This window comes from Arvicola amphibius, chromosome 2 (genome assembly GCF_903992535.2).
Source record: "Arvicola amphibius chromosome 2, mArvAmp1.2, whole genome shotgun sequence".
NCBI classification, from domain to species: domain Eukaryota; kingdom Metazoa; phylum Chordata; class Mammalia; order Rodentia; family Cricetidae; genus Arvicola; species Arvicola amphibius.
The window spans coordinates 200965-225335 of NC_052048.2; the positions used below are offsets into that span (position 1 = coordinate 200965).

The window sequence follows — 24371 nt, forward strand, 5'->3', positions numbered from 1 at the left end:
AGATACATTATTTTCTTCCACCAGAGAAAATATTCCTTCACCACAGTGTCTAAAACGTATCTATTTTATAGCATTCAAAAGTTTACTCTCATGTCAAGTCTGTATGCTATATAACTACACATTTTATAAAAAATCAAATATTGGGTTCTAAATATTAGTAAAATAGATCAAGGTAATTTTCACCGTGATTCTGCCGATTGTATTTGTTTTTTCTAGTTTGACTTGAACACATTTTACTCTCACCATCATCTTATGAATCATGAAAAACCAGAGCTGTGTCACTGGGCTCACACTCCTGGGCCTTTTACAGGACTCAAAAGTTGAGAAAATATTGTTTGTTGTATTTTCTCTGGTCTACCTAGCAACTATTGGGGGCAATATGATAATTGTGATGACCATTTTATATAACCCTGCACTGCTGGGCTCCCCCATGTACTTCTTCTTGATATTCCTGTCCTTATTAGATGCATGCACTTCTTCTACTGTTACTCCCAAGATTATAGTAGACTTCTTCTATAAAAGGAAGACCATTTCCTTTGAATGTTGTATGATACAGCTGTTTTCTGTCCACTTTTTCACTGGGGTAGAGGTGATTGTGCTGTCAGCCATGGCCTATGACCGCTATGTGGCCATTTGCAAGCCCTTACACTACTCTTCCATCATGAACCGGAGTCTTTGTGGAAATCTTGTGGTAGTTGCCTGGGTAGGAGGCTTCTTGCATTCTATTATACAAATTATTTTCACTTTGCAGCTGCCCTTCTGTGGACCCAATGTTATTGATCATTACATGTGTGACTTATTCCCATTACTGAAACTTGCCTGTACTGACACACACATTTTTGCAATTTTGGTGTTTGCCAACAGTGGGACTATCTGTATCATTATTTTTTCCTTATTGGTTGTTTCTTATGGTGTCATCTTGTTCTCTCTGAGAGCACAGAGCTCTGAAGGGAAATTTAAAGCTCTCTCCACCTGTGGGTCTCACATTACTGTTGTGGTTTTGTTCTTTGTCCCATGCATATTAACATATGCAAGACCAACATCTGCATTCTCCTTTGAGAAAAATGCTGTTGTATTTACAACAATCTTGACCCCATTGCTCAATCCTATGGTTTATACTTTTAGAAATAAGGAAATGAAAAATGCCTTCAGGAAAATGTGGAAAAAACTGATAGTAGTTTCTGACAAATATTAAATATTATCCTTGCTATGCTGTGGAAATGGATGAGTGGTTAAGAACACTTCATGCTGTGCAAAGAGAAGGACATTGGTTTTGATTTCCAACACCCATGTCAGAAGCTGGTCATCACAGAGCCTCTTAACCTAGTATTGGTTTAGGACAGATAAGTAAATTCCAGAAGCTCAGAGGACTATAATCTACTCTAACAAAGAGATATAAAATTTCATTCCAGAACTTATCCTAAGGCAATCTGGTAGTGCACAACAGACGAACATAGTCAATGTCACATTATGTACTTGTATATATACATGCACAAGCACAAACAGCATACTATCCTTAAGTGTACAAACATGTATATGCTCCCCACTCACTTGCTCATTCATCTCCTGTTGCAGGAGCTCCTTCTGCTCCTTCAGCCAATAGCCGCTGAGATATCAGCCTGTTGGGGTGTGGTCTCTCTCTCTTTTCAAAAGCAGCAACTGCCCTCTGCTTGCTCTCTTGCTTCTGGCTCCGCTTCCGGCAACTAGGCTCCTTTCCTGATTGCGCAGAGGGCTGTTGTCTGGGAAAGTAATCTGTAAGTTTTCCCGTTTAAATAAATAACTATTCTATTAATCGTAATTCCGAGCCAGTGTGGGATTGATTATGACTTATGCCTTCAATCTCCATACAAACATCAAGAAATAAAGGGTATACTCAAAGATAATACAATGATAAAGAAGTCAATATTTACCTATGCATTTACTACATTATTTAGGTATAATACAGAATGAAAAAACATTTTTCTTTAGAGAGTCCTTCAATGTTTGAGGTAAGAAAACATTTTAATATTTATTTTTGAGATCATAATATGAATACATTATTTCTCCTCTACCTTTTCTCCCTTTAAAAACTCCCATATACACCTCTTTTTCCCCTTTCACAGTCATGACCTTTTTCATTGGTTGTTGCTATGTGCATATATATATATATATATATATATATATATATATATATATATATATACATGTATATTCCTACATATAACTGTCTCAGTCTACATAATGTTACTCATATGTATTTTATCAGGGCTGAACATTTGATATTGGATAGCTAATTGGCATGCTCTTTCCCAAGGAAGACTATTTCTCTCTCTGTCAGACAGTTATGGTGACTCACAGTGGTAGGCTATGCTGAAGAGGCAGAGGCAGGAGGATACTGAGACCTCTCTTTTTGAGATTATATATTAACAATGAATTGACTATTTAGTATTGTTACTTGACAACACTAGTTAGCATGACAATGAAATCACATTTTATACTCCCATAGATATAATAAAACATTGGAAGAGGTTTAAGTATTAAAATGCTTTCCATTTAAACTATGTCATATTACAAAATTAGATTGATAACCTGCTTGTGTATTAAAATTAAAAAAAATACCGAATTTACTCCAAGGGAAAAATAAGATTCTAAGTGATACTGTGAGACGTCATACCCAGGAAATGCATCAAAAGAACCATGAATTTGAGCTGAATTCTGGATGTTCCTGACTCATTTGACTTTATTTTTATAAAGTAATTTTATAAAATAATTTTTATAAAGTAATTTTATAAAGTAATTCCATGAGTAATTTCTCTTAGATGATGTAACTAAGTCATTCCAATGAGTACTGTCACCTAATTCCATATGGGAAAAACCCATAAACTCTTCCTCTTCCAATTCATGCAAAGGCAGGTGTTGCAAAAGCATCACATCACAATCACAGGGCTAAGATACTGACAACATATCATATTTTTCCTACTCTTTACAGGGAACATAAACCCAGAGAATCCTGATTGAAGATTAATTTTCATAAAAGCCATGCATTTCATATTATTGAGCTATTTTATATTTCTAAATTTTCTGTATGACATAAATATATATATATATAATGATTATCAATAAAGATCATTGAGATTTAATATATTTTATATCACTATGGATATATTATGCTGTCTTTGCTGGCCAAAATGAATTTGCAAGAAAATAATTTAATAAAGCATGCTTTCTCTTCAGTATGACTGACAGGCCAAATACATTTAATGAGCAAAATTACTAAATGCTTATACTATGTTTGTATCTCCTTAATTTTACACGGCATATTCAAAGTACTAGAACCTAGGGAAGATAGATGGCATTGTATTGTATTCCCATTAGAGAGGGTATAAAATTAATATCTATATTAAAACAATATCTAAGTAATGTATATAATATCATTATCAGACTAAATGTGTGATAGACGTTCAGACATTTTGGGGAGATTTACCCATGTACTCTCTGTTAGTCATCAGACTCAAAGGAAATTCATCTTTTTAATGTCATTACCCTACAAAGAGATTTTTTTTCCCCAAAGTTTTTCATATGTCCTCAAGAACTTCCTTAGAATGAACATCTGGCATCAGTGGCTCAAGTGATTCATGAAGCTACTAATGCAATGTTGAAAGTAAAAGCATAAAATAAATTATTTTGTCTATAGTATACTATTCAAAAAGGTTTGTTTTGTTCCAACACATATCAAAATCAAACATTTTTCTTTTATTATTTTAATTCTGAATATTCAGTTGTAGATTCATTACTGGTAATGATGTGCCAGAAGAAAAGTGATGAGAGATTAGGCAAATCACCTCTCCTGATGGATGTGGAAGAACTGAAATGGAAAATTGACAAATCAAAGCTGGAGACTGCAAGAACCGCATTGCATCCCAAGGTTCATTCATATTGTTACAGCTCCTTTTGTAACAATTAACAAGTATAGAGCTAAGTGGAGAATCATGATTCACGGGTCACTATGTTCACAGTGACGTAAAAAACACAACATATTTTTCTTTAGTAAAACATCTAATGTATGTCTTAAGTATTATTTTAATACACTGAACTAGATACATGGGGGTCTATTACCTATTACCTCCAGAACATTGTTGTATAATACTTATAATTTCTAGAGAGTAGAGTATATGGAACTATAGTAATTGGAGTTTATTCTACTATATTTGCTATTTTTTTCATTGTAGCATTCTGTTCTATGGCCTTTTTCTTACTTTTTGGGATGGGAACATTTATTCTGTGTTCTTACATATGTAAATCAGACATCTTCTTTTTAGTTTAATAGGGTTGCCCATTGGAATGCTTTTAATGTATGTTCATTACTTTGGTAAGCATTCATCATCATAAAGTTCTATTTAGTGTACTAATAGGGAAAAAATCATCAAAGAACTTAACCATCTTTGGACAGTGTATACTAGAATATTGCTTGCCCAGGAAAGATATACTTGCTACTGCAATAGTTGCATGGATATTTTAGAGGTAACAAAACTTCTTCATATTGGATTTTTTTAGTCATTTCCCATAGAAGAGAATGTAGGCAGAGACTGCTCATTCATTTCCTGGCTGCCCAGACTCTAATAATAACACAGAAACTATATTAATTACAACACTGTTTGGCCAATAGCTTAGATATATGTCTAGCTAACACTTAAATCTTAAATTAACCCATTTCTATTATTCGGTGTATCACCATGAGGCTGTGGCCTACCAGTAAGTTTCTGGCTGATGGTTGGTGGATTTCTTCTTTGGCAGCTACATGACATCCCTATGACTCTGCTTATTCACTCCCTCTTTATATCTCTTGTAGCCCGGCTATATTCTGCCTTGCTAAATGCCAAAGCAACTTTATGCATTAACCAATAAAAGCAACATATATACAGAAGGACATCCCACATAAAGGGAATACTATAAATTTAGTGTGGGGAGTACGTGAAGTTCAGAGTGAATGTACATTGTTGAATTAATAATGGCCATGTTATGGATGTCTGGTGTGGGACCATGGTCTGTATTCTGTCAATTATATTTTAAATAAATGCTGATTGGCCAGTAGTCAGGCAGAAAGTATAGGCAGGAAAACTAGATAGGAAGTAGAGGTGGGTCAATGAGAATAGGAGAATTCTGGCAGAGGCAGGCAGATCTCTGTGGGTTCAAGGAAGCCTGATCTACAGAGTGAATTCCAGGACAAAGATACACAGAGAACCTGTCTCAAAAAGCCAAAAATTAAAAGTAAAAATAAAAGAAATAGAGGTCAAAATAAAGTCATATAAAGATGGAAATACACAGATAGTCTGGACACTGTATGTTATTATGCTCTCTTTAAATTGTTTAAATGCTGAGGAAGGAGCAACAGATGCTAAGAGATATTTGTTCATAAATGCTGTTGAATTAATCTAAGATAGGTATTTTGAAAATACCTTGACTTCAAAATTGAAATCAAAAGATATATTACTTTGGAGAAGAGGTTTATCTTTTGTTTCCCCAGGAAATTAGAAGCTGTGGTTCATTTTGAGTTGAGAAAAATCATGTTTGATCAAGGAAGACCACCTGAAAAATCTCCAGTAGGAACTGATGGCCCAGAGGTCTGAGTTCTACATCCAGAACAGATTCAAGACTATTGCCTGAGATGACCAAGACTCACAGGAGACTCCAGTCATGACTTGATCATAATTCTAATTTTTCTTTAGGTCCCTATAAAATTATCAGAACCCCTAACCAGCAGGAAGTAGCCTGAAAAACTATACCCATATTTCCCCCAATGGACTATGAATATTTTCCTTTGTTTAGAGTGTTGGTTACAAGTTGCTATGGCTAATGGTCAGGAGAAAAGCTAAACAAAGGATATTAGATTTAGAGTTCTTGTTTTTTTTAAGAGAGGGAAGTGGTGTGGGAGAATGGTCTATATTTTGTCAATTATATTTTAAATAAATGATGATTGACCAGTATCCAGACAGAAAGTATAGGTGGGACAACCAGACAGGGAGTAGAGGTGGGTCAATGAGAACAGAAGAATTCTGGAAAGAAGGAAGCCCATTCCTCTGCAGTCCTTTACCCAGCCACAGTAGAAGCCAGATGTGAATGCCTTGCTGAATATGGTACTGAGCCTCATGGCTAGCATAGATAAGAATAATGGGCTAATATAAGTTGTAAGAGTTAACAAGAAGCCTGAGCTAATGGACCAATCAGTTTATAACTAATATAGACCTCTGTATGATTTCCTTGGGACTTAACAACTGCGGGAACAGAAAACTCAGTCAACAGATGTCAATGTCTTAAACCCATGGAAAGCTTTCACTGGGTCAGCCTCAGAGAAATGGCAAACTCATCCTTTTGTTTTATTATAGATGGTTATAATCAATTGACCCTTAGTTTAAGCCAGTGTATGCAGAAACAATCAACTGCAGCTTTCTATTTTAAGATGATTGCAACCTGATTCTGCTCACCTGCAGAGAACAACTATGGAGATTAACTAATCCACTTCCTCCTCCTTCCTCGTGTATGATGAATATGCTGAATTTCCAGTTTTCTCTCCTTGCATATCCATCGGAGTACATGGTCCACTCAATCCCAGCTTTTCTGTGCATGTTTGTCATTTCTTCATTCTCTTTCACCCAATTCATGTCAACACTAAAGACTTGAAGATAGCAACATAAAAGGTTATGATGAAGTTCAAGGCCCTAGAGAAGAACCCAGTACTATTTTTTTTTTGTTTTGTAAATAGAAGAGATGGTAGCCTTCTATATATTTGTGTTTGTACACTCAGAGCATTTCTTATCTTTGGATAGAGTAGCTTCTTTTTGCAGTATGTGGTGCTTATCACAAAGAACTGTTCATCTTGTGTGTAGAGGGTAAGTGACTTCTTACTGCCTGTTCTTAAATGAGACAGTTATATTATCCCCTTCCTAGAACTAGGAAATATTTTCTTTTTGCACAGACATTAAGGGTAACATTGAATAAATGGGACCTCCTGAAGCTGAGCAGCTTCTGTAAAGCAAAGGACACTGTCACTAAGACAAAAAGGCAGCCTACTGACTGGGAAAAGATCTTCACCAACCCCGCAACAGACAAAGGTCTGATCTCCAAAATATATAAGGAACTCAAGAGACTAGACTTTAAAATGCTAATTAACCCAATTAAAAATGGGGCACTGATCTGAACAGAGAATTCTCAACAGAAGTTCAAATGGCCAAAAGACACTTAAGGGCATGCTCAACCTCCTTAACAATCAGGGAATTGCAAATCAAAACAACTTTGAGATACCATCTTACACCTGTCAGATTGGCTAAAATCAAAAACACCAATGATAGCCTTTGTTGGAGAGGTTGTGGAATAAGGAGTACACTCATTCATTGCTGGTGGGAATGCAAACTTGTGAAACCACTTTGGAAAGAAGTGTGGTGGTTTCTCAGGAAATTCGGAATCAACCTACCCCAGGACCCAGCAATTGCACTCTTGGGAACATATCCAAGAGATGCCCTATCATACTACAAAAGCATTTGTTCAACTATGTTTATAGCAGCATTATTTGTAATAGCCTGAACCTGGAAACAACCTAGATGTCCTTCAGTGGAAGAATGGATATGGAAAGTCTGGAATATATACACATTAGAGTACTACTCAGCGGTAAAAAACAATGACATCTTGAACTTTGCATGCAAATGGATGGAAATAGAAAACACTATTCTGAGTGAGGTAACCCAGACCCAAAAGGATGAATTTGGTATGTACTCACTCATCAGTGGATTCTAGGCATAAATAAAGGTCAGTGAGCCTATAATTCCAGATCCTAGAGAAGCTAAATAAGAAGGTGAACCCAAAGGAAAACACGTAGTTTTCCTCCTGGATATTGGAAGTAGACTAGATTGCCAGGCAAAAATTGGGATCTTGGGGGTGGGGGTGGGGTGGCGGTTAGGGGTGATGGGGAGATGTGGATAGAAAAGTGAGGAGGGGAGGATGGGGAGACCCTGGGGGAATGGGATGGTTTGGATGGGCGAAGGGTGGATGGGGGTGCTGGGAAGAAGATATCTTAATTAAGGAAGCCATTTTAGGGTTAGCAAGAGACTTTGCTCTAGAGGGGGTCCCAGGTATCCATGGAGAAGTCCACAGCTAGTTCCTTGGGCAGCTGAGGAGAGGGAGCCTGAAATGGCCCTTTCCTATAGCAATACTGATGAATATCTTGCTTATCACCATAGAAGCTTCATCTGGCATTGGAGGGAGATAGAGACAGAGACCCACCCTGGAGTGCAGGACTGAGCTCCCAATGCCCAAATGAGGAGCTGAAGGAGGGAGAAAATGAGCAAGGAAGTCAGGACTGTGAGGAGAGCGCCCACCCACTGAGACTGCAGGGCTGATCCAATGGGAGCTCACCAAGGCCAGAGCAACCTGGACTGAAAAACATGGGATCAAACCGGATTCTCTGAAGGTGTCGGGACAATGAAGGCTGACTGAGAAGTCAAGAACAATGGCATTGGGTTTTGATCCTACCGCATGTACGGGCTTTTGGGGAGCCTAGTCTGTTTAGATGCACACCTTCCTGGACCCAGATGGAGTGGGTTGGACCTTGGACTTCGCTCAGGGCAGAGAACCCTGACTGCTCCTTGGACTGGCAAGGGAGGGGGAGGGGAGTTAGTGGAGGGGGAGGGAAATGGGATTGGGGAGGAGGTGGAAATTTTTAATAATAAAAAAAAATTTAAAAAACTAGGAAATATTTTGGAAGGAAAGACAGGAATATCATACTAACTTGAGGTTAATGAAAATTGTAATGAAACACTGTTTTCAGAAAATGACTTGATCATTTCAATCATGACAAAATCAGCACTTGTTGATATTTGTGTTGAACTGACACAAGTTTCTTCATGTATAGGGAAGAGAATCATGGATCTCCAATCCCCACTAAAGAGATAATGGCAATTAAATGTTCCTGGTTAAGGAGTACCCTTTCTTTAAGCATATAAACCCAGGAAAGTTGCCTATTATCTGTTAAACAATCTTATATCCATCAATCTTAAAGCCAGTGGATCAAAATCAATAGACTCATATACAGGAGGAGGTATAGTTGGGAAGAAGAAAGGGGTCCATATAACTGGAATGACCACAAGAAAATGCACTGTGTACTCAATGTGGTCATAGAACACTGTATACATGCATATACACATATGTATGTTTAGATATGTACAAATGAATATATATATATATATATATATATATATATATATATACACACTTATGACCTTGTCAAAAGAACAAAAATATTTTTAGAGGAAAGGTATTTTTTATTAATGTATACATTCTCATATACTTATATATGAAGTGGTTTGTTTTTGAAGAACAGTCCTGTGAGTGTTTCCCAGAACAATAGATAATATCTTTTCAGATTGAATAATAAATTCCATGAAACAGAATTCAAATCTTAATATGCTTGTTGAGTATGTGAACATTTTACATAAGTCATGCATAGGGACATCACAATCTATTCAGTATACAAAAGCTTACTAATCGTGAAAGTGAAAATGTTTTTTTGTAGAACCAGCCCTCAAATTCTAAAACCTTTGAAAGAAAATGAAAATATTACTAACTCTCAAGCAAGTGAAAAAGTCCACAAAGTTATTTCTCAGCTACTCTTGGAGCCAGAAATTGTCAAAACCCTGGGGAGCCATGAGTAAGTCTTACAAGTAGATGACCTCTCAGGTAATACCCATTAACTCTAGTTGCAGTTAGGAAGTGAATTTGAGCCCTTCATTTTTCTTTTATTATTAAATCACATTGAATATGGGATGAAGGATGCACCTGTGACATTCTCTACCTTCACTGCTAGACCTGGTTCACTTTTATGTGAAGTGAAAAGTTGGGTAAAACAGCATTTTGGTCAAGATTACACAAACTGATTTCAATGGAAAACACAAGATGTTTGTCTTAAAGGTATACAAACAGTCAACACAAGGTGAGACTCATAAGCACATTTCTTCATTTATGGAGATGTTTAAAATTGTGATGAAACAGTTTAAATTTGGATGTGTAGTCAAGTCAATATTTGCTTAATGTCAGTTCATATTGTATTCTTGAAATTTTTATCAACTGTGATGCTCAGATTCCTTATCTTTAATGAGGATTGTTATTGTCTAAGTTAGAGCACAGAGAAATGAATTAAATAATACCCTATATACTCTGAAACATCAGTTAAATATAATAACCCCACAAGTGCCCAATAAATTAGTTGTTAGTGTGTAAACTTCTTTCTTCTCTCCTTCCTTAATTCTTTCCCTCAACCCCTCTTTCTCTCCTTCTTGCTTTTTTTTTTTACTTCACAGGATCTTTGTTCTTTTCCTTCTCATGTATTTTTCCAAGTTTAATAAAATTAAGATTATTTTCAACTTGTCATCTTCAAATTGAGGCCAAATTATAGAGAAGGCACCATCTTTTTTCTGTACAGTGTCTAATAAAACTTTAAGATTTTTCTACATACGTGTTCAGTTGTACTCTAATTTAGTTGCCATTCTAATGCTTTAATTAAATGTAGTATGGCTTGATGTTTGTAAAAAATACTGATATAGGGTAGTGACAAAGCTTAGCAGAAAAACTGCTGCTAAGTTCTATACAATATTGAAAATGAACATAAAATGTTCTATTTGCACAACTACATACTAACAAATGATACAGGAAAGCACATTATGGTCAGATTCATTAACCTCATAAAGTGATATTTTCTAATATATGTTCCCCTCATGCACTTAAGTTTCTCTCAGTATTGGGATTCTACCTGTGAACTTTATAGGAAAGTAAGTGGTTGATGCTCTCAACTGTTTGAGTGGTAATTGTCATGGTCTGGCCCCTCTCTTAAAATCAGCTGAACAACCTATATATCTAAAGAGAAGTTTCAAAAATCCATTTGGAAGGAAATGGGAGAAAACAGAATTTCCCTGTAGTACACATAAATAGCAATACAAGTCACTTGAGTCATTTAAGGAAATCTGTAGAGCAACGCTGAGGAGCAAAAAAAGGATTAACAATCTGAAATGTACTTATCATAACAGTCATAGAAATTTGCTTAGTTATACACACAAAATCAATTTTTATTTGTTTTTTTGTTTTTTGTTTTTTTTGTTTTTCGAGACAGGGTTTCTCTGCAGCTTTTTTAGAGCCTGTCCTGGAACTAGCTCTTGTAGACCAGGCTGGCCTCGAACTCACAGAGATCCGCCTGCCTCTGCCTCCCGAGTGCTGGGATTAAAGGTGTGCGCCACCACCACCCGGCTCAATTTTTATTTGAAGATAATAATTTTAGATTAATATAAGATTGGCTTAGATTATTTAGCATAAATAGTGATTTAAAATATATTTCAACTTCAACTTATTATTATTGGTGACAATATTTTACTTGTTTGAAATATATTTCAAAGAAGCTAAATATAGTGACATACTTTCTGTCTATTGTTTCTGATTGTTTTAAGTATATACAAAAATTGCCTTAACAAAAATATCCTGTTTTCTGAAGATAGATTGATGCTATTACTAACTTTTTTTTTTGCTACAATGAGTGGGAAGAAACTAGTAGGCAATATAGACAGTTGGCATAAGGAGAAACATGACCCAACATCACCAGTCAAGAAAGTGGCTGAGGGCTGGGCGGTGGTGGCGCACTCGAGAGGCAGAGGCAGGTGGATCTCTGCACTTGGAGGTGAAGGATTGTTGATGAGGCAATTGATAACATCCTAAACGGTTATTTTCAATCCAACTTGAGCTACATCAAAAGACCCATCTGTTTATCTCTCATGAAACCAAAACCTTGATGTCTGACAGTTCATCTCATAGCACATGCCTCTTACACTTAAAGCTAATTTCAGAGTATTTGACTACAGAAAGTTAGCAATTTTTCTTTCTATATAATATTGTATTTTGCCTGTTTTATGTGCATTAATTTTTGCTTTATAATTAAGCTTTTCATACTGTTTACAATTAAAAGTGATAATATATAACTCCAATTTCTTTCCAACTCCTATATCAATAACAAAGATCTCTCTACTTTATTTTTGTTGTTGTTGTTGAATCCACTAAATGAATCCATACTGTTGCTCCTACGAATACTGTGCCTTTAGTGGAGTGCTGGAAACCTACTAGTGGTCATATCCTCAACAGAATGATTTTCCCTTTTCTGAATCTATTGTCAAATGTAAGCAATTTCAGAGGTTAGATTTATTTACATGTAAAATTTGTTTGCTAGCTCTACATGACAGTCATTAATATTATCTTTTTGCCTTTTCATATAGACAAATTATTCTTTTAGTCACTTTTTGGTATATGCATATATATGTACATATATGAAATTACACATGTATATATATATATATATATGCATGTATATGTGTGTGCATGTAAATAATCACCGAAAGCATTTATGAATACGTTTGATTGTGCATATATAAGAAGACATCTATAACATTTCAACCTGAGAAAACTGAATTCAGGAGCTAGAATATTTACATTAAAGTTTTATGAAAGGTTTTTATGGTGAAGAGTTTTCAATTGGCTGAATTATGCCTGGTATTTTGGGGGCATGTTAATGTCTTATTTAGATATTTTCAACTTGAGCCTTCTCTTAAACTTTGGAGGTATGAAGGTAAGTTATCAAGATGTTTTATAGTAAATTCATAAGAATTTCAAGCCATATGTGTCATATTTACTCAATCAAATTTGGTTTGTGTACATGATTAGTAAATAATTAAGTCTCAAGACAAGAAAATATATTCAACAAGCTGCTTCTCCTTTTCACCTCTGTGATTGTCATCAACTTTCTTTTGTAGGTCATTGATCCTTTGGCTTCTGTTCCTTCATCATCTACCCTTTTGCATTTATCAAGATTCCTCACTCATACATAAACAGAAATTAATTCTTTAACAATTTTATAGAAAAGTAGACTGTGGAAAAACAGTACTCTGAAGTTCTTAATGAGATAAAATATCTCAGTCACATTCTCTTCCATCTATTAAGTGGTCATTCGTCCTGGGCCTGTGTCCCCAAAGTCCTCAGGTTAACAACATTTTTGTTTGTTTGATCTGAAATCTTTAATAACTTTTGCACAAATAAAACAATGATACTATCGCCTGCAACTAACTGTTGACAAAAAGTTGAGGTCTAAACCTTTATTTGAATTATTTCATTTGTTGATGATTACATTAAAAATAAATTAAGAAAATTTTCTGATAATTGCAAGTTTCTATGAACACATTTATTTTAGAATTTTTCTTCAAAGTCATGCTAAACCAGAGCATTGTCACTGAGTTCATACTCTTGGGACTCTCACAGAACCCAAAAGTTGAGAAAATATTATTTGTTTTATTTTTGTTGGTCTATCTTGCAACTATTGGGGGCAACATGGTAATTGTGGTAACAATTGTATGCAGTCCCACACTCTTTGGTACCCCCATGTATTACTTTTTGTCTTTTTTATCTTTCCTGGATGCATGCATTTCTTCTGTAATCACACCCAGGATGATTATAGACTTCTTCTATGAGAGGAAGACTATCTCCTTTGAATGTTGCATGACACAGCTGTTTGCTGTCCACTTCCTTGCAGGGGCAGAAGTGATTGTCCTGTCAGCCATGGCCTATGACCGCTATGTGGCCATTTGCAAGCCCCTTCACTACACTTCCATCATGAACAGGAGAGTGTGTGGAATTCTGGTGGCGGTAGCCTGGACAGGAGGTTTCTTGCATTCTATTATACAAATTATCTTCACTTTGCATCTGTCTTTCTGTGGACCCAATTTTATTGATCATTTCATATGTGACTTGTTCCCATTACTAAAACTTGCCTGCACTGACACACATATTTTTGTCATTTTAGTGTTTGCCAACAGTGGGTCTATTTGCATCATTATTTTTTCCTTATTGCTTGTTTCTTATGGTATCATCTTGTTCTCTTTGAAATCTTATAGCTCTGAAGGACGACGTAAAGCTCTTTCCACATGTGGATCCCACATTACAGTTGTGCTTTTGTTCTTTGTCCCATGTATATTAATATATGCACGAAATACTTCTGCATTCTTTTTAGAAAAAAATGTGTTTATATTTTCTGATGTACTGACACCATTGCTTAATCCTATAGTTTATACCTTCAGGAATAAAGAAATGAAGAATGCCATCAGGAAAATATGGTGGAGATTTTTTAATATTTCTGGTAAACATTAAATCATTTAATTTATAAGGATAGGAATATGGCTCAATTTGTTATAGAATTGGTGTGTGTTCATGTGGACCTGAGTTTAGATTTTGATATGTGTTTCAATTTTGTTGAGGATTTCTGATTTCAGCACAACTAAGGCAGGTGTTCAACATCAATTTAATGGCAACACCAATTTAAGGCTCTCTTTTCCACAATTTAAGGCCTACTCTTTCACTCCATAAACCTGGATTCTCTGGGATGCTTTCTCCCTTGCCCATCAAGTAGATACTTCTGTCTCCAAATATATTCTATTCCTTCCATTCTCTGAACCACTGTGAAAGCATTGCTCTGCCTCACCCCTTAGGCCTCCTGGCTTTTCCTGGATCTCCTGGTGGTACTTCTATACCTACCAGCTTCTTCCAGAAATCCCAATAAGCTGCCTGCTTCTAAATCCTTTAACTCCCTAGCACTTCCTGGTATGCCATTCTCCTACAGAATCCAACTTTCAAACAGTGCCTTCTCCCAGTGAGTCAGGGATACAGAATTTTTTAGGGTCTAATGATTCACATTTATTTAACAAATGTCAGCACATATAGGTTATATTTCATGTCAAGTATTGTTCTGTGTTAGGACAAAATGCAAATTTGCATAGAAAGAATATACCTTTTGTATCTTGAATTTGTAGACTATTGAAATTGTGGTGCTTCTGGGTACCATTATCCTAATATTTTCAAAAATTATTTAATTTTTCATGTCCTGTTGTGTTTGAATTGATACAAATGGGTATGAATCAATGCTTAAAAATACAATGTAGCAAACTGTTTGATATGTTCCCTTTCTGAAAGGATCTAATGTGCAACTATAAGCTTTATTTTATTAAGTTGTGGGCTAAATGCTCAGTCATCTTATATTAAACATGCTTTCAAATCATCTTGCAGATAGTATGAAAGGAATAAATGTCCCTTGATGTCTAGAATCTACCTTTTCAGAATTTTTAAAGTATAATTCAGACTAGGAGTAGACTCTCATACCTTAATTTCACTATGTGACAAGCTTATTTGAAAGATTGCTGCAAGTTCCAGGCATTCCTAGGCTAAAGAGAGAAGCCGTTTACAAAAGGAATAGAAGATTTATGAATATCCAAGTTGAATTTTCTTAAATAGTAGAAAACAAAACATTCCTAGTAAAATCAGCAACAACTCATAAGTGTTGACTCACACCATTCTTATTCAATATAATGCTTGATGTCTTAAATAATACAATAAGACATGACAAAAAATAATATGGATACGGTGACAGACAATTTTGATAGTCATGTTAACAAAATCTGCAATCACCTAGGAAAGAAGCCTTCAGGCACACATGTGAGGGATTTTCTTGATTAGGATAGCCTCTAGAAACAATAGAGGTTTTCTCTTGAATAATTTTATTGATGTGGGATAGTCCACCTCACAATTGGGAACTATTCTCTTGTCTTGTGTCATGAATGCTACAAACAAAAGAAAGCTAGCAAAGCACAGACATTCATTGCTCTGCTTCCAAACAATGGATGCAGTGTGACCAACTGACTCAACCTCCTGATATTGTAGGCACCAGCGATGAAGGACTGCCGCATAGAACTATGTAATGCAACATGCTTTTAATTCATTAGATTTCTGTGTCAGGAACTCTATTGCTACAATCAATAACATAACTGATACAAAATTTAATATGAGGAATGATGTCTTTGTTCTAATAAACATAATAACAGGTTTCTTAGGATTTTTGAAATGATTTGTTGCTTTAGTACATTAGGCTATAAAATCCCTAGCTTGCCAGAGACAGTGTTTCATGGGACACTGTGGTAGGAGCTTAGAAAATAAGAATACCGAGAAACTACGAACAATGAAAGCTTCCATCATGATATTTAAGAATCAATAAGAGACTACCAGAAAATACACTAGAGGTCATTTCAATGGTATTTGAATGAAGAGTCTGGTTTTATTTTTGCTTCTGTCTTGAGAACTTGATTACAGTTGAAATTAAAGGTAATGGTTAATTTATTTGGCGAAAAGAAACTTCAGGACAGCAGATTTTTCAGTCTATGGTTTAACTCTTTTTTTTAATTGCACATGGCCAGGTCCACAATGAAAGTGATTGACAATGTGTGTGTGGTTGGGTGTGCTTTTGTGTGTGTGTGTGTGTGTGTGTGTGTGTGTGTGTGTGTGGTTTGTTGTGTGAAAAAGAATTCTAGAAATTTAGGTGTATATACATACAAGACTAGATATGTGTATATACATATATACATACATACATACATACATATATATTCTAAATAGTATCTAATTTTCAAAATGAGACACTCTATGGTGAGCCATAATAATAGCAAATATGATCCAAAGGCAATACCCAATCAATCATGGGATCCAATGTATAAAATGTGACCTATTCAAAAGAAAAAACATAATATTAACTGAGAATAAAACAAAAGAGAAAGCACAACGAATTCAGTTCTCTCTCAAAGCATCTGCCTAGGGAGTGGGTTCTCCACTATTATGAGAAGAAAGGCAAAACTGCACTCAGTGTGAAATTAAGTTGTCACCCTTATCTGGAGGAAGAGTTGATAGAATTGCCTTTGTGGGATTGGCTTTTCAGGCATTCCTACAAATTCCTACAAAGCCAATCCCACAAAGATATAAGACTGTGGACGATGGATGGGAAAGGTTGTTGAATCATTTAATCAGAGAAGTTATAGTTAAACGTTGTATTTCAGGGCTGGAGTGCTTATAGAGTCATAAAAGGTGACTGCTTGAAGTTGTAAAGAGGAAGCCCAAGACACAGTGAAGACCCAAGACTATTATAAATGCCAGAATTATAGGAAATTCTCTAGATATCTCCCTACAGAGAATTCCTCAAATTCTCCCATACAATAGAAACAGAAGGAATATTGCCAAATTCTCTTAAATAGGCCAGGGTAACCTAATACCCAAACCAGAAAAGGATGCAACAAAGAAACAGAATAACAAACAAATCTCCCTCATGGATCAATATATAAAAATCTGTCAGTATAATCCACTATATAAACAAACTGAAAGAGAAAAAAATGCATGATCATTGCATTACATACTAAAAAAGCCTTTGACAAAATTTAACATCCCTTCATGATAAAGGTACTAGAGAGATCAGGGATAACAGAAACATACCTAAACACAAGGAAGACAACATACAGCAAGCCAATAGCCAACATCAAATTAAATGGAGAGAAACTCAAAGCGATTCCACTAAAAACAGGAACAAGATAAGGCTGTCCACTCTCTCCATCTCTCTTCATATTCAGCATAATACTCTAGGTTCTAGCTAGAGCAATGAAGCCACAAAAGGAGATCAAGGGAATGCAAATTGGAAATGAAGCCTAACTTCTGCTATTTGCAAATGATATGACAGTTTACATAAGTGACCCAAAAGATTCTTTGTGGGAACTACTACAACTTATAGACACCTTCAATTATGTGTCTAGATGCAAGATTAACTCACAAAAGTCTGTAACCCTCTATATACTAATGATGAATGGACTGAGAAAGAAACCAGAGGAATTAAATCCTTTAAAATAACCAAAAATAATATAGAATATGTTGGGATAGATCTAACCAAACAAGTGAAACACCTATATGACAAGAATTTTAAGCCTTTGAAGAAAGAAATTGGGAAAAAAAGATTAGAAAATGGAAATATCTCCCATGCTCTTGGATTGGTAAGGTTAACATAGTAAAAATGGCAATCTTATCAAACTAACTCTTAAATGATCATATTTTTGCCATAAAATATTTAAAATCTTAGATATTGACTGAGAAGTTTCTTTTTTTTTTTTTTTTTTTTTTTTTTTTTTTTTTTTTTTTTTTTTGGTTTTTCGAGACAGGGTTTCTCTGTGGCTTTGGAGCCTGTCCTGGAACTAGCTCTTGTAGACCAGGCTGGTCTCGAACTCACAGAGATCCGCCTGCCTCTGCCTCCCAAGTGCTGGGATTAAAGGCGTGCGCCACCACCGCCCGGCCGAGAAGTTTCTTTTTGATGTGAGTAGAGATTAATGGAGAGATTTTTAACTCTTGAAAATACTGAGACTAAGGAAATGATGAATACTCATCCATTAATGGGACAGCTACTATATTCCCTTAAAAATAAGGAAGTATCTCAAAATAGAAGAAAGAAGAAAATGTTCTTTCAAGGTCTGTGAAGAATAGTGTTGGGATTTTAATGGGGATTGCATTGAATCTATACATTGCTTTTGTAGGATTGCCATTTTACCATGTTGATCTTTAATAACCAACTTTATGAAAAAACAAAAAACCCAGGATAGCCAAAACAATCATATACAATAGAGAAACTTCTGGAGGCATTACCATCCCTGACATCAAGCTCTATTACAGAGCTAGAGTGGTCAAAACAGCTTGGTATTGGCATAAAAACAGAGACATTGACCAATGGAATCTAATTGAAGACTGGGTATTAATCCACTCACCTATGTACACCTTATTTTTTGACAAAGAAACTAAAATTATACAATGGAAAAAAAGAAAGAATCTTCAACAAATGGTGCTGTCATAACTGGATGTCACCCTGTAAAAGAATGAAAATAGATCCATATCTATTACCATGCACAAACCTCAAGTTCAAATTGTTTAAATACCTCAATATAGGATCTTCTGGTACAGGATCCAGGCCACTGGCTGACCAGGGACCTCACAGACAAAAGGGCGCGCTTGCTGGTTGCAGGAAACAACTTTGAGATACCATCTTACACCTGTCAGAATGGCTAAAATCAATAACACCAATGATAGCTTATGCTGGAGAGGATGTGGAGTAAGGGGAACACTCATCCATTGCTGGTGGGAATGTAAACTTGTGAAACCACTTTGGAAATCAGTGTGGCAGTTTCTCAGGAAATTGGGAATCAACCTACCTTAAGATCCAGCAATACCACTCTTGGTAATATACCCAAGAGATGCCCAATCACACTACAAAAGCATTTGTTCAACTATGTTCATAGCAGCATTATTTGTAATAGCCAGAACCTGGACACAACCTAGATTCTCCTCAATGGAAGAATGGATAAAGATAGTGTGGAATATATACACATTACAGTACTACTCAGCGGTGAAGAACAATGACATTTTGGATTTTGCATGCAAGTGGATGGAAATAGAAAACACTATCCTGAGTGTGATAACTCAGACACCAAAAGATGAATATGGTATGTACTCACACATTAATGGACTCTAGGCATAAACAAACGGCATTAAGCCTATAGTTCTCAAGCATAGAGAAGCCAAATAACAAGGTGAACCCAAAGAAAAACATATATAGATCCTCCTGGAAATTGGGAGCAAACAAGATTGCCAGGCAAAAGTGGGCAGCATGGGGTGGGGGTAGGGATGGGGGTAGGGTTGAGGAAACCGGAGAGGGGGAGAGAGAAGGGAGAAAGGAAAGACTGGAGAGAGCTTGGGGGAGTGGGAGGGTAGAGATGGAGGAAAGGCAGATAGGAGCAGGAAAGAAGATATCTACATTAAGGGAGCCATTTTAGGGTTGGTAAAAGACTTGGCTCTAGAAGGGATCCCAGGTGCCCACAGGATGTCCCCAGCTAGGTCCTTGGGCAGCAGAGTAGAGAGTGCCTGAACTGGCCTTACCACATTATCACACTGATTATTATCTCAAATATCACCATAAAATCTTCATCCGGCAACGGATGGAGGTAGAGATAGAGACCCTCATCAGAGCAATGGACTGAGCCCCCAGGTCCAGTTGAGCAGAAGGAGGGAGAAGATGAGCAAGGAAGTCTGGACCACAGGGGGTTGGTCCATTCACTGCGACAGTATGCCTTTCTAATGGGAACTCACCAAATCCAGCTGGACTGAATGAGCATGCGATCAAACCAGACTCTCTGAATGTGGCTGAAAATGGGGACTGACTGAGAAACCATTGATAAAGGCACTAGGACTTGTTTCTACTGCATGTACTGGCTTTTTGGGACCCTAGTCTATTTGGATGCAAAGCTTCCTAGGCCTGGATGTAGGGGGGAGGGCCTTGGACTTTCCACAGAGCAGGGTTCCCTGCCCTCTCTTAAGGAGGGAGGGGAGGAAGGAGGGTGTGTATAGGAGTGGGAGGGGAATGGGAGGAGGGGAGAAAGTGTAAATTTTTGAAGGGAAAAATAAAATAAAAATAAAGTAATAATAATAATAATAGTAGTAGTAATAATAATAATAATAATAATAATAATAATAATTACCTCAATATAAATCTGACCACATTGAACCTGATAGGAGAGAAAGTGGGAAGTAGTCTTTAACGCATGGGCACAGGAGACCACTTTCTAAATATAACTCCAGTAGTACAGATAATAAAAGCCACAATAAGCCGGGCGGTGGTGGCGCACGCCTTTAATCCCAGCACTCGGGAGGCAGAGGCAGGCAGATCTCTGTGAGTTCGAGGCCAGCCTGGTCTACAAGAGCTAGTTCCAGGACAGGCTCTAGAAACTACAGGGAAACCCTGTCTCGAAAAAAACAAACAAACAAAAAAAAAAAATAAAAGCCACAATAGATAAATGGAACATCCTGAAACAGAGAAGCTTCTGTAAAGCAAAGGACACAGTCAATAAAACAAAAAAAGTCAGCCTACTGAATGGGAAATGATCTTCACGAACCCCACATCAGACTAAAGACTGATCCTCAAAATATATAAAGAACTCAAGAAATTAGACATTCAAATTCTAAATAACCCAATTAAAAACTAGTGTACTAAACTGAGAATTCTCAACAGAAGAATTTCAAATGGTCAAAAGATACTTAAGGACATATTCAATCTCCTTTGCTATCAGAGAAATGCAAGTCAAAACAACTCTGAGATACTATCTTACACCTGTCAGAATGGCTAAGATCAAAAACACCAATGATACCGTATGCTGGAGAGGATGTGGAGCAAGGGGAACACTCATCCATTGCTGATGGGAAAGCAAACTTGTGCAACCAGTTTGGAAATGAGTATGGTGGTTTCTCAGAAAACTGGGAATCAACCTACCTCAGGATCCAGCAATACCACTCTTGGTAATATACCCAAAAGATGCCCAATCATACTACGAAAGCATTTGTTCAACTATGTTCATAGCAGCATTATTTGTAATAGAACCTGGAAACCACTCAGATGCCCCTCAAATGAAGAGTGGATAAAGAAAGTATGGCACATTTACACATTAGAGTACTACTCAGCAGTAAAAAACAATGTCTTGAATTTTGCATGCAAATTGATGGAATTAGATAACACTACCCTGAGTGAGGTAACCCCAACCCCCCAAAATGAATATGGTATGTACTCATTCATAAGTGGATTCTAGCCATAAACAAAGGACATTGAGCCTATAGTTCATGAGCCTAGAGAAGCTAAGTAGTAAGGTGAACCCAAAGAAAAACATATATAGACCCACCTAGGAATTGGAAACAAAAAGATTGCCTGACAAAATTGGGAGCATTAGGGCGGGGGATTGAAGGCAGGGGAGAAGGGGAGGGTTGAGGGAAATTTGAGGGAATTGAATAGTTGAAAGCATGGGATCAAACTAGTCCCTCTGAATGTGGTTGACAGTTGAGGCAGACTGAGGTACCACTGACAGTGACATTGGGATTTTTCTCTACCATCTGCGCTGGCTTTTTGGGATCCTATTCTCTTTGGATGTATAACTTGCTCAAGCTAGATGTAGCAGTGAGGGCCTTGGATTTTCCACAGGGCAGGGTGCCTTGTCCTTTCTTAGGATTGGAGGGGGAGGGGTGGTAGGTTGTATGGAGGGAGTGGGAGTAGGCGAGGAAGTGGGAATTTGAATTTTTTTAGTAATAAAATAATAATACTAAAAAGAAAATATAAGACAAAGAACAGGATAGAGTGTTATGATACATTGTCTAGTTTAATTATCTTGGTCATTTAGTCATAAAAAGTACCAGCTGTGAATACCTGAATAAAACTTACATAAGCATAGGCTCTTCCACCTCATGGTTAAAAGGAACCTTTCTAAGGAACTATCAACAGCTATGGCAAGGGATATAATTTGCTTCATGTATGTAGGGATAAGTTTATTCATGGTCTAGTAAGTTACCACCTATCTATGCAATTATAAATTTAGTACTTAAAATAAAAATAGTTAAAATAAAAACATGTGACTATAAGAACAGGAGTGGTTGATAATGAGAAGGAGATCTGAAAGATTGGATGGAGGAAAAGGAATCAGTATGGATGGATACTCTTATTTTTAATATTTTGTATAAATGTATAGAATTGTCAAAATTAAGGAAAAGATAAAGAAAATATTCTCAAATGAATAAATGATATTTCCACCAGTGTACTATTAATATATTTATACAGAATTTTTTTCTTTAGTGAACAGACCTTGACAGTGTTTCCTAAAGCAATGTAATTTTTAATATATCCATTGATAGATCCCTTGTGATAGAAAGCATCTTATCTGAATTCTTCACAGATACTGCATCCCATTTATTATAAAAATAGTGTACTATTTATTAAGATGATAATATACAAAAGCATTTATCTAATAGAATCCTCCACAAATTAAATGAAATCATAACATAATTTTGGATGGATGTATAACAGCTCTAATAAATACACAATTAAGTGGAAAGATATATTCATAGCATGTTGGATTCCCATGAGACCAGAAATTTTACAAATCTGGTGAGACTAAATTAGTTTCACAAACTCCTGATATCTCACAAAAAAAAACCTTTTTAAATTTGAGAAGGAGCAAAGCAGGAACTTTGGATCCTTCAGTCTTGTTTGGTTCAGCAACCATGATGAACCCAGACTCAAGAAGCAGAGATAACATCCTCCACTTTAACTGCCCAAGATACTCTGCTGCTTTTTCTTAGGTGAGGAAGGAAGAGCTAAAGGGAAAGAGAGAATCTTGGTCACCACTGAATGGACATTTGGTCACAGATAATAAGGGATGCATAGCTTCAGATTTCTTTTCACATGGTGAGGATTATAAGGCACTTGTTTTTCATTTTCAGAGATGGTCTTAAAATTGTGATAAAATTTAACATTTAGTGTAATCATGACCCATTCAGTTTATAACTATTCTTGAGAATAACAATAACCCTGGTGCTCAGATTGTTTACCTTTATGGATATTGTATGATGAAAGTCAGTGGTTCAGAAGTGAATAAAATGACACAAGAGGAGACAGTAGATTAGAACTTCACAATGAACAACTGCTCAAGTGCACACAGGGCTCAAATAAATGTTACAGGGCAACTTCATTTCTCCCTCCCTTCTTTCCATCTTTTCTTCATTCTTTTTTTCAAAAGTTCCTTTTGAAGGAACTTCTATTACATTTTGACTATATTCTTATCAAGTTTAATATATATTAGACATATTTTAAATGTTTTATCTCCAAGTTAGAACCAAATAATTCAGAAATACCACACCAATTCTTTGTTTTTCTAAATACATGATAATTTTTGTATTAATTGACACATGAGATGACATTTGAATATAAAGTTGGTATGACTTGAGGTTGTTTAAAGAATGCTGATATGGTGATTAAAATTCTCCTGTATATTTAATAGTTATTGATAGTGAATAAACATGCTCTATTTTCAGAAATACAGACTAGTGCATAGCACAAGGAGGATACTAAGGCTCAAAAGGTGTGACCCAAGTGACAGAGTAAATTCTTCTGATTTAATCTTGTTCACTCTTTTCCCCTAAGATTTAGTATCCACTTCGAACATATTCAAGAAAACTAAGTGTTTGAAACTTTGAACCACTTCAGTGCTAGTACCTTTGCTTGGTCTCTCTCTGAAAGTAAACTGAAGCACCAGGACAGCATTCATTAAGTAGAAATGGAAAAAAGACAGAAATTTCTTTTCACTTTCTTTTCAGAAACTCTAATACAGGGCAAATTGAGATATTTAAGAAAATCAGGAGAGCAATTGTGGAGAGAAAAAGAATCTGAAGAGAATATATTTCCCATAGGGTCATGGAAAGGCAATTTCTTAGGTATAAAAACAGGAAAAAATTGCTAGTAATTGATAATCTTAGATAAAAATATTATGACCTTATGGAATTTAATATGTAAAACAATTAAAATTATATTTTATTTTATATTTATTAATTTTATTATAATTTGTTTTTATTTGTAGTAACAGTATTTATTAGATGCATTACATTTT

General features: G+C 36.0%; 2 protein-coding genes across 2 annotated transcripts; both read left to right on the forward strand.

Annotated features, from left to right (window-relative positions):
• Positions 1-259: 259 nt before the first annotated feature.
• LOC119807681 (olfactory receptor 4C15-like) lies at positions 260-1195 on the forward strand. Its single transcript, XM_038319778.1, has one exon. It carries the CDS (start codon positions 260-262, stop codon positions 1193-1195), a length of 936 nt encoding a protein of 311 aa, XP_038175706.1.
• A 12068-nt stretch (positions 1196-13263) lies between these two features.
• On the forward strand, positions 13264-14199 carry LOC119807585 (olfactory receptor 4C15-like). The gene has a single exon (XM_038319616.1). It carries the CDS (start codon positions 13264-13266, stop codon positions 14197-14199), a length of 936 nt encoding a protein of 311 aa, XP_038175544.1.
• Positions 14200-24371: the final 10172 nt, after the last annotated feature.

Excerpts from the sequence above, each read along its gene's own strand:
- LOC119807681 (XM_038319778.1), top strand. The coding sequence starts at position 260 with ATGAAAAACCAGAGCTGTGTCACTGGGCTCACACTCCTGGGCCTTTTA.
- LOC119807585 (XM_038319616.1), top strand. The coding sequence starts at position 13,264 with ATGCTAAACCAGAGCATTGTCACTGAGTTCATACTCTTGGGACTCTCA.